This window comes from Panthera tigris, chromosome F2, assembly GCF_018350195.1.
Source record: "Panthera tigris isolate Pti1 chromosome F2, P.tigris_Pti1_mat1.1, whole genome shotgun sequence".
In the NCBI taxonomy this organism is placed as follows: domain Eukaryota; kingdom Metazoa; phylum Chordata; class Mammalia; order Carnivora; family Felidae; genus Panthera; species Panthera tigris.
In genome coordinates this window covers 42,422,480-42,434,024 of record NC_056676.1, presented here as the reverse complement: position 1 = coordinate 42,434,024, position 11,545 = coordinate 42,422,480, and the positions used below count along the sequence as shown (strand labels likewise).

At 39.6% G+C, this 11,545-nt stretch overlaps 1 protein-coding gene across 1 annotated transcript; it reads left to right on the top strand.

The window, feature by feature from the left end:
- Nucleotides 1-2,047: 2,047 nt before the first annotated feature.
- LOC102958491 (cytochrome b-c1 complex subunit 7) lies at nt 2,048-6,506 on the top strand. The gene is made up of 4 exons (XM_007073286.3): nt 2,048-2,150; nt 4,576-4,647; nt 5,457-5,623; nt 6,296-6,506. Exons 1-4 carry the CDS (start codon nt 2,132-2,134, stop codon nt 6,371-6,373), a joined length of 336 nt encoding a protein of 111 aa, XP_007073348.2. The 5' UTR covers nt 2,048-2,131; the 3' UTR covers nt 6,374-6,506.
- The last annotated feature ends 5,039 nt before the right edge of the window (nt 6,507-11,545 follow it).

Here is an 11,545-nt window from a genome sequence, read left to right as displayed (position 1 = left end):
TGTGCCTTCATGGAATTCTCTAATGAATGAGCTCAATACAAAGAAAACAAGAAGGTTCAGCTAAACGACAACTGGTCTGTGGCTCAGAACCTCATTTTGCCCTTATTAAAAAACCACTCATATCAGTCAGAATAGGCTCTCATGAATAGTCCTAAAGCCTTAAATGATTTAAAACCACAGAAATTTTTATCTCCTACGTGTCCAACTTGGGACCAAAAGAGCTGCGCTCCATATCATCTTTAGCAATAGAAGTTGATGGAACCTCCACTGTGTCTTAACTATAGCCCAATCCATGAAAGGGGAAAGGAATGTGAATTGTTCTTAAAAACTTGTCACATTTTTCTTGGCCAAAGTGTCACATGGCCATGCCTACCTTTAAGGGAGGAGAGAAGTGCAATCCTACCCATGTTCCTGGAGGAAATCAAACATATTTTTTGAATCAATACTAATGACTGCCAGCAAACATCCAGGATCTCTAGGCTCAATACCTTTAGGAGCTGGATTTTGCAACAGTCTTGGATATCTGACCTCTTGACAAGGTCTTCCTTCTCTTACTGCCTTCACCTTATAACCAGCAAGCTGAAACTTCGGGGTAATGAGGAAGGAAAAAGAGTTTAGTAGAGCACTTGTAAAGTAATGTGCCAGTGTAAAATGTATTGCATTTCTTCACATCTTTCAGACTTCACTTTGGCTAGTGTAGTCCGGGAGCAGCCCTCGTCAGTTTTTAGTGCTGCATAAGGACTGAGTAGTGTTCAGAATCTGGTGGCACAAAAGAAAAAAGGGGAAGGCAGTAAAATTTTAGGACTGGAATGTGACCAAGACCATTAAATCTAACCTTTTGAATTTACAATGAGATGGCATTCTATATGGTTCCAGTTCTCAGCTTAAGCCTGAAGAAAACAAAAGTAGATATTTGTGGGTACTTGCTATGGATTGAATTGTCTCCCCAGAATTCATATGTTGAAACCCTAACTCCCAAGGTGATGGCATTTGGAGATAGAGCTTTTGGAAGATAATTAAGTTTAGATGAAGTAATATGGGTGGGGCCTTCATAATGGGATTTAGTGCCCTTATAATGCACAAAAGAGCTTGCTTTCTCTCTGCCATGTGAGGACACAGTGAGACTGCAGTCCTGCACGACCCACAGGAAGACCATTCAACTGAAACTGTGCTGCCACCTTGATCTTGGGCTTCTAGCCTTCATAACTGTGAGAAATACTTTTGTTTTTTAAGCTATCCAGTCTCTGGTGTTTTGTTACAGCAGTTCGAGCTGACCATGACAGTAATGCTGCTAGAGGTTCACTAGTAACTGAATAAGTCAGCCACACTAATTCTAATTGCTTTCTGTCCCAAGATTTTAATGCCTTAGACTTAACATGTTGGGGCTGAGATCTTACGAGTATATTTCTATCTTAAAATTGTACACAAACTCTGCTAGATCTCTTAGTTTTAGCATCAATTTTTTTGTTGTTGTTCTTATCTAACCTTCCCTTCCACTAAAATGGCTTGGTGTAGATCTTAAACTGGAGAAACGGAAGTCCAGAGAAGGTTAGGGTGCCTGGATTAGTAGTGTAGTTAAGTACATGGTCCTAGAGTTAAGGAATCCCAAAGTTTTACCTAGATACTCTGATACCAGAAGATGATCTGGATTCTTTCTAGCTCTGTGGTCTTGGACAATTTATCCAACTTTTCTGAACCTGTTTCCTCTCTACAATAGGGAAAATGACAGTACCTGCCTTAGATTTACAACTAAATGAAAGAAAATGAGAATATGAAGGTAAAAGGCTTAGCGCATTACTATGTACCAAGGGCTCAATACTCCGTAAATTCTCACAGCTTGTCCATTATAGAATCCAGGCTAAAGCCCCAGTGTCCTTATTCCTTGCCTAATGTTCTTCCCACCTGGTCACATGAAATGTTTAATGGAACAGGGTGCGCAAAACGCCCGGCTTACTACAGCGGCCTGATCCAAGGGGAAGAGCGCCGCCAGCAGGCACTCAAGTCGGCACCAAAACTGGGCCTGCGCGGGCGTCCTTCCTCGCCTGGTGACGCGACAGGAGGCGCCTGCGCATTGGGCCCAGCGCGTCCTTCAGGACTTACCCAGCAGGCAACGCTCCAGTATCGGGTCAAAATGGCGAGCCGGCCTGCGGGTAAGTTATTGGCGACCACCCTGCCAGGCATCGCCACACTCAACCTTTTATTCTTGCAGCAGTTTGCTCCGCTTCCTCTGCTCTAAGGGGCCAGGTGGGAGGCGATGAGAAGGTGGCGGCTCCGCTCTAGCCTAAAGGACGCCTTTTCCCTCATCCCCTTGCTGTCCCCGGGCTCACCTGGAGGGTCAGGAGGTGGATCTGCTGCTGGTGAAGGTGCCCGCGGTGGCTCCACAGCCCTGCCATTCCAGCTGCCCGTGCTCGGCAGTCCTTCCGCTCGACCTTAAAAAAGTTCAAGGGCACAAGGAGATAATTAGTGCAGGATTTTCAACCAGAATGAACCGAGTGCTTGCCGTGAGTCAAGCCCTATCATGTGTGATAAATTCTCCTGCCAGTGAGACGTGAGAGATTAGTACTAGTTTCCCTTTTCTGCAGATCAGGTAACCAAGGCAGAGTGGCCGGAGGAAATAGGTCTGCAAACTCGGTTCCCAACCTCACGCTTCTCAAACGGAAATTAGGGGCAGCTGAGCTAAGTAAGGTTGCAGCCAAACTTCAGATTAACCTTGGTTTATTTGGGACGGCAGCTCGATCTGTAGGTTTGGATAAATTTGTATTTACTGTAGGCACTGGCGCAAACATACCTAATGGAATAGAATACAGAAATTACCGGAGTATTTAAAACAGATCGTGAAGACCAAGTAGGATTTTCCCTCCCCAGCACCATTTTTTGCCAGTCTCTGCCCTCTGGAGGTATACATTGGAGTAGCTTTTAAAAACTATTGATCCCTTTCTCCTCGCCCCCAGCAATGGTGAAGCTGTTAGGAAACATCAGGTTGCCCGAAAAATCCATTAATTTAAATGACACTGAACTTTTTGGTGGCGGGGAGACATTTAAGAACTCATTGTTTCATAGTTTGACAAACGTAGAAAGCACTCCACTCTATCCTGTGTTTGAGAACTAGATAGACCTACAGGTGTGTTGTAAATAAACGGAGCTAATGTGGGTAAAGCAGATAGGATAGTGCCTAGCATGCAAGTGTTCAATGGATATTAATCATTACCACCATCAATAGTAAATATGTTTACAGATAATTGGTCCTCTACAAGTATGTTTGTAGATTGTTGACTTTTTGGCACTTGTTTTTCTAGAAGCAATTTTATACATGGTGCTTAATTTTCAAGGAGACTTAACCAAAGTTGTGTAATCTGTGATATACTAAGGAGTAGGGATAAGGAGGGATTGAAATAAAAGGGAAGTTTGCTTTCGTCCCTTAGTGAGGGGCTAGCCGCAGACAAAACTTTAAAAGAAAATTTAGGGGCGCCTGGGTGGCGCAGTCGGTTAAGCGTCCGACTTCAGCTCAGGTCACGATCTCGCGGTCCGTGAGTTCGAGTCCCGCGTCAGGCTCTGGGCTGATGGCTCAGAGCCTGGAGCCTGCTTCCGATTCTGTGTCTCCTTCTCTCTCTGCCCCTCCCCCCTTCATGCTCTGTCTCTCTCTGTCTCAAAAATAAATAAACGTCAAAAAAAAAAATTAAAAAGAAAATTTAAACATGCTCTTCCTCCCCTTCTTACCACCTCTCTCCTACAAATACGTCAGGCACTATCATGTTGCCCTTAGCCCCTACTGGGTTATCCCATCAGGCTCAGTCCTGCTAGGCTTTAACACTACCTGTTTCTTCTCATCCATTTCCTTGTTGGAAAATTAGCTACTTGGGAGGAGGAAAGTGGGCTGCTTCTACCATAATCTATATTAAATGACTGGCTAATGGTATCAAAATCCTCCCAGAAATATATGTATATATATATATATATATATATATATATATATATATATATATATTCAGGAGATATAGATATAGATATATAGATATATAGATATATAGAGAGAGAGGGTAGCCAAGTGAAGTAAAGGTAATGTAGAATAAAGATTTTGGAGGAAGAGGGTCAATGAGACCTGCCAGCCTATCCTGAAGTCTTATCTTCTTTTCATATAACTCCAACTCCTTTGAAAAGTTTACACTTCCTTCCTGTAATTTCTGAAACTACAAAAGGTGGAGGAGTTCCAAGTACCATTCCCACATCCTACCCCTTCAGTTCTGATGGTAACAGGTACATAAAAGGATGGGACACTTGACATGGAGAGGCTGGAGTGGTAATAAGTACCTCTATATAGATCTTTTGTACATCAGATACTTGAGTTTACCCTTTTTCCCATGACTTGCTGCCCACCTTTTTTTTAGCCTGTGATCACTTTTGCTCATAGATACAATAAGCAGTTTTTATCTATATAGGATATGCAATTTTAAAAGGAAATTGCTCCCAATGTTTGCATTCTCTAACAAGGTAATAAAAGTACTGGTTGCTTGCCTGTCTACATGTTCATATAGTATAATAAGTGAATCATAGCAACTAACAGTGTGACAATATCAGTTGCAGCATCAAGTCGGTGGCTGGAGGGTATTCGAAAATGGTATTACAATGCTGCAGGGTTCAATAAACTGGGTGAGTATCTGAGTTTTCTTCTTTGGTTTTCTTGTTTTGCTTTATCTGAGAGTAGTGCTTTTGCAAGAGTTAAGATTCCCAAAAACAGTTTAACTGTACCTGTGTACATTAGAGAATTTTAAAATTAGGCCACATTTTATTGTTAAGTCATTTCCTTTTTATTATTTTGAGAAGAGAGTAATAGAATCATCTCAGATGTTTGAGATGGAAATAAATTATGTTCTTGAAATATGGTAACAGTACATTTTCCTTATACACTCCCTCTCCCAACTCCTCCACTTAGCATTTGAAAATTTAAGTTATAGGAACTTCGAAAGTAAGCGATTTTTCAAATGTTAAAATTGTCTGGCATTTTTACAATCATCTGATACCTGAACTTTTTAAAAATTGTATAATTTGCCATGAACTTCATCTTTTTATTAATTGAAGCTTGATGGAAGTGTCATTAAATGTTACTGGTTCTTTAGTACACTGTCATCTTAAGATTCTTTAATACCTTGAGCTCAGATGTAAAGTATAAGAAAATAGACATGTGGTTTATTGATGTGAGTTTAAAAATAAAGTAGATATTTTAAATATTTTTAAAATTGTTTCAGAGAAAATGAGTTTTGTGGCAGTGTATTTTAAAAGGCTCTTATTTTGTTTCTATAGTACTGTTTAAGAAATAACCCATTATTATGTATGAAATACATACATATTTCACCTGAGTCTTAAGTTATAAGTCATAAACATATTTACCTGTTTTTTTTTTTTTAATGTCTGATTTTTGAGATGTGTGTTCAATCTGACTCTCTTGTTTTTTATCATAGGACTAATGCGAGATGATACAATATATGAGAATGATGATGTGAAAGAGGCCATAAGAAGGCTTCCTGAGAACGTTTACAATGACAGGATGTTTCGCATTAAGAGAGCACTGGACCTGACCATGAGGCACCAGATCTTGCCTAAAGAGCAGTGGACAAAATATGAGGAGGTAGCACAGCTTTTACATATCTGACAATGGTGGCCTCCAAGGATTGAGCATTAGAAACAGAGAAACACATTCATTTGTACAGTTAGGGTTCTTAAGGTTATGTCAAAGAAATATCCTCATGGCAGTCCAGTGAGGTTAGTAGGGCAAATGTTAGCTCCATTTTAGAGGTAAACACTTTGAGACTTAGAGGTGACGTGACTGTTCCAAAATCACTAAGCAAGTCTCTAATGTAGAGATCCAGGGCTGGAATCCAGATCGTGTCTCTTCCAGCCCATTGTTCTCCCTCGACACTCTGCTTTCTGCTCAGATGAAAAAATTGGTGATATGCATGTGATCAGCCCATGGAGTGGCCCTCTAGCTCCCAGGAAGGACTCCGAAGTAAACCCTCCTCTTGAACTGCATTGAAACTAGGCAAAGGCTTGTACTCTCATCTCTTCTTCTCTGGCAGACTTTCCTCTCATAACCTATCAAAGCAACTTATTACAGTATCTTTGTGGGCTTTTACATGTTAGAAAAGCAGACAGTTTTTAGCCTGCTTCAATATATATATTTTTTAAGTTAGAAATAAAAATTAATTTTGATGGATTTCTTTTGTCGAAGACCTGTTGAGTGTTAGAGATATATCAGTGTGTGATATTGGCATATAATATTTTTCTTTTATTCATTCTTTAGGATAAATTCTACCTTGAACCATATCTGAAAGAAGTTATTCGGGAAAGAAAAGAAAGAGAAGAATGGGCAAAGAAATAATCATGGAGTTGAAATCTGTGATTGCAGCTGCCCTCAGATATTTTTAAGAGATTGGGTAAACCCAAAATATACAATTTGGAACTATTTGAGCTGCAAATGTATTAACTTTAAATAAATGTCTATTGTAATTATTGTTGGGATGTTTGAATTCTAAACCCTATTCTGAGCAACTACTGAATTTACTTCCCTGTTACAATTCTAAGATACTTTTTAGTTAGCATTTTACTCCTTCCTGGAGCTTAAAAAAGCTACTTTAATCAGTTTTCCTCACTGAGTGGATAACTTCTTAATGTACTGAAGGATATAACATTCTTCCAAGTAGAATAGTCACCTTTATATTGCCTTTGTAGATTAGCAGTATACTTAGAAGCCCCCTCAGGGCCCAACTCACAGCGATGGTATAGAGCAATTTGCCTAGATCCTCCTTTGATCATGGATTTGGTCATGGCAAAGCAGTTCTCCTTTAACATACTTAATATTTTGTAAGATTTATGATTTGATTTTGCAATCCATTTGAGTTCTGTTATTGGTACAGTATCACAGATCACAGAGAAATGGTTGAGGATGTTGATAGATGCTAGTATTGGGGCGTGGTTTAGTGAAGGACTATATGAGATGAGTAAAGATTTTTGTGTCAAGGTGCTTCCCTATCAGGCCCAATGAGGCAACTAAGACAAATTCTCACAACCAAGGACCATTGTTTTCAGTGATTCAGTTTCGTTCCTCTCACACCTTTGCAAATTAATTTGAATCTCATACATTGCTGATGGGTGTTCTATGGATATAACCCATTTGGATAACATTTTGGCAATATGTATCAAGAACCACAAACTCTTTCTAAATAATTCCAGTAGTGGCCACCATTATATTGAGTGATTGTGATTATTTTACATTAGACACTGTGCACTTTGTGATCGTTAATCTTACCGCAATGCAGTGAGATAGGATTATTACTCCTTTACAAATTGAGAAAGGCTTACAGAGATCAAGCAACTTGTCCAAGGTCATGCATCCACAGAAATAGTGTAGGACTCCAAAACCGTGATGGAATGATACTTTATGAAAAGGATGTTTTTGCAGCACTGCTTATCAGAGTGAAAAACTGAGCAATGAAAGTTTTCAATAATAGGACATGACTAAGCTGTGCTAAGTGGAAAAAGTATATTAAGAGAGTTTTAAAATTTAGAAACTTCTGGGTACCTGGGTGGCTCAGTCGGTTAAGCGTCTGACGTCAGCTCAGGTGATGATCTCACAGTTCCTGGGTTCAAGCCCCGTGTCGGGCTCTATGCTGACAGCCTAGAGCCTAGAGCCTGCTTCAGATTCTGTGTCTCCCTGTCTGTGCCCCTCCCACACTCATGTTCTCTCTCTCCAAAATAAACATTAAAAAAAAAAAAAGTAAAAACTTGGAAACTTCTTATGATATTAAATGAAGAAAGATGTAACCAGGTGAAACAAAATCCCTGACCCTTGGTTAAGGAAAGACTGGGGAAACACTGAGATGGCAACAGTGGTTATCTTTTACTGAATAAAGGTAGTAGTATTTATATTTTTCCTTTTCTCTAATAGTCAATTTTTTATAACTGAACAGTCACTTTTACAGTAGAAAAGGAAATCGCAGATATTTGTGTTCTTGGCACAAAAGCTGTAGGTCATAGGATCTCTTGACTTGCTTGAGCCCCCTGCCCCAGGGGCTCTTATGGGTGAAATGGTAGCTAACAATAAGACTGAACAATTTTTCTAAAACATGTTCAGGCTGAATAGGGAAGACTGGACTGGAACAGCAGGCAGGTTGTGCCCTTGTATTCCTTTGTCACCGGTGAATTCCTAGTACAAGCGAGGATTGAAAACCACCCAGGCAAGATCAAGATTCCCTGGGGGCTTTTAAAGATCAGGCCACACTTGGAGGAGGTTTCAACATAGTCCTGGTTCACAGAAAAAGACTAAGAAAACAGACTGTCCTGAACCCCTGTTTTTAAAACCATTTGGATTTTCCTTGACTAGGACTCTCCAGAGGCTCCTTTAAGTTAAAGATCACTTTTGCAGGAGTCTATATATAATTATTCAACTAGGCAGCCAATGTGTACCTTTGCAAGGAGACCAGAGCTGAAGCACCTCAAACTGGACCCCTACAATGGTATATGGGGAGAAGGATGGAGTGGAGGGAGGCTGAGGTACTAAGCTTAGGAACTATGTTTGTAAATGCTGTTGATATTTAAAGCAAGCCTAAAGGCTCCCCTGAAAGATGGGGGCAAACAATTGGCCAAGGTTAAGGTGTTAACAAACAGCTGGGTCATCCACCTGATCAAGGTAGAAAATGAGGCATGACAGTAGGGTGATCTGTGACTTTGTGAGAGCTCTTTCTATAGCCAAACTGTAAGGCTTTTCTATGTCAATTACCTGATTCTTCTAAATAGAAAAGGTATGCAAAAGTTCTTAGAAAACCATGAACGCTATATCAAAGTTTTTACTGTTAATTATAATTATTAGTATTGTTCTGCTTGTTATGAGGAATAAGACAGAAAGTAGAAGGAGTATTTGGCCATTGAAAGAATAGTTGAAGGGGTGAGAATTCTGTTAATTGGTCAATGAAATCCTTTCATTTGAAGAGAGGGCCTTTTTGTTACCAAAAGCTGTAGTGTTTGAAAAATCAGCATGGGCATATCTGAAATACAGAGGCTTATCATCCTATAGACAGAATAGAGTGATTCAGAGATGATTGTGGGTTAGACTGCCCAGAGATGAGTCCATGACTCATTGTGTAACTTCAGGAATATGATTTAACCTCCCTGTGCCTCAGTTTCCTCAACTCTACAATGAGGCTAATGATGGAACCTACTTTACAAGGATATTGTGAAAATTACCTGACTTGCTTACATGTCAAGCACTTAGACTAGTTCCTGGCACATGGCTAGCACTAGGAGGCTTAGCTTCTGTGCTCCTTTAGGTGAATAGAAAGAATAAATATTCTGGGGAGATGCACTCAGCCATCAAGTCTGGTTAGCTGACTTGAGGTCCAGGTCCTGGGCACGTCTCCTCAATCTCCCCTGTGGCACTCTCATTTCTGGTCCATCTGCCTCCTTTGGCTGTCTGACCTTGAATGAAGGTACCCATTAGCTGAGATGAGGACAGATGGAATTGGTCCTGTATGACAGCTTCCCTGGGATGCAGCCCAGCCAAGACTTTGCTGTCTCCTTGTTTTGCCTTTTGAGTTGAGTTTGTTTTTTTTAAACTTTCAAAATTTCACATCCTGCTAGTTTATGTTGTACAGCGTAAAATGTTTGGTATCTTTTATCGTTCAAAGTTTGAGGTTGATTTAAGTTTTGAATGTATAATTTCCTAGACCTTGAAGAAAGATTCCTTACTCTGAAGTGGTTTACTTTATCTTTCTGTTCTTTGCAATTCCATCCAACACCTGGCTTATGTTCACTGTTGTAGTACATCAGTCAACCTTCATGTTGCTGAGGTGTAGGAAGCAGAGTAAGGAATGGTGGGGCCTCAGGTCCCCAAATACGGACTCTGATTCGAATCCCAAACTGCACAGCAATGTTTGGTAACGTTCCCAAATGGCGTTCTCATGGCCTGAACATCTATGGGATGCTCTGTGAATGGTACCAACATGTTTTTTTTTTCTCGTTGTATTTTTTTTATGTTTATGTATTTATTTTGGGAGAGAGAAGGGGGCACACGCACAGGGAAGAGGAGAGGCAGAGAAGGAGAGAGAATCCCAAGCAGGCTCTGCACTGTCAGGGCAGAGCCTGAGATGGGGCTCCATCTCAAGAGCCATGAGATCATGACCTAGGCCGAAATCAAGAGTCCCACACTTAACCAACTGAGCCACCCAGGCGTTCCAGAACCAACATGTTAGTGAAGGAATGTTCACAGGAAGCACCATTGCTATTTTAAAACTCTAGAATCTTAATAAAGTCCCAAGTGTAGATTTTGATAATGATTTCTTATTTACTTTAGGGGCTCCCTTTTAAGGCATTAATTCTGCACTAATTCTGACTTTCTAAAAGATTCATTAATAAAAATAAAAACTGGGCCAAAGCCCAAAGTTCCTATAGCCATAATAATCCTTCTATATTCACAAACATGATGGGGTTTTGTTAATATAGACATCCTGTGTGTGGCGTTGAAAATACCCAAAGTACTTGGAATTTTTAAGTTAGGTGAACATAAAAACTGTACTAAGCAAAGCCGTGACAACCTGATGGATGAAGGGAATTGAGTTTACACTGAACGAGTGACATGAATTTTAGGAACTACCGGTATCAGAGATGAACACAGTTGAAGGGTGAATGAAACACGGAACTCCAGAAAATACAGGGAAAGGGTCCCTTGTTGGAATAGGTACTAAATTCTGCCACTAGGTGGCGATACACTACAACTTTACAACTTCAAGGTCCACGACACCAGTGCAATTGAAGATTTATCCATTCTGTGCCCCAACTCCCTCCCCTTCATTTTTCAGGATGACAACACCTTAGAGGTTTATGACCATCAGGAGAATTTACAACTAAGCTATATACTGATGTAATGAAATCTAATATATGCTGTGCAATGAATTATGAGATGTTATTTAGTTTCAGGATTTTATTACTTCAATCAGTTATGACCATATTTCCTTTTATATGATTGCTCACTCTTTAAACATACCAGATGACTGTATAAGGAACACCTAATAAAGTCTATAGATGTTAAAATATGAATGTTTTAATTTATTTGCCATAATTTGTTTAAATTCTGGTTATACTGTTCATATTAAAAGTCATAACGTGTTAGAATCTGAGATCTCAGATTGGATGGTGCCTCCGAATTATATTTTGCTAAGAAATGTCATTGTATGTATTAGCAATTGAGCAGGGAAGAAGAATGGAATCGTTACAAGGCAGTTAATTTTTAGCATAGATTCCAGAAAGTCTGTTAATATTTGAGGGGCTTATGTATTATGACAAACTATTTAAATTGTTATTCTGGATTCTGACTATATCTCTCCTACAGTCAAAAGAATGTATTATTTGTTTTACTTTGTATTTTAATACATTTGACTATTTTTGCATAAATGCCAAAAATGTAATTTCAAAATAAATCCCTGTGAAACTTCTGGTAACACTATTCAATTGAGTCATTGCTCTGTTAATATTCTAGCTATTTTAAAGAAAATTTTATACA

What these genes read in the sequence shown, in the direction of transcription:
- LOC102958491 (XM_007073286.3), top strand. An exon ending in TGCAGGGTTCAATAAACTGG is followed by an intron (nt 4,648 to 5,456) that starts GTGAGTATCTGA and finishes TTTTTATCATAG; the next exon opens with GACTAATGCGAGATGATACA. An exon ending in AGTGGACAAAATATGAGGAG is followed by an intron (nt 5,624 to 6,295) that starts GTAGCACAGCTT and finishes TTCATTCTTTAG; the next exon opens with GATAAATTCTACCTTGAACC.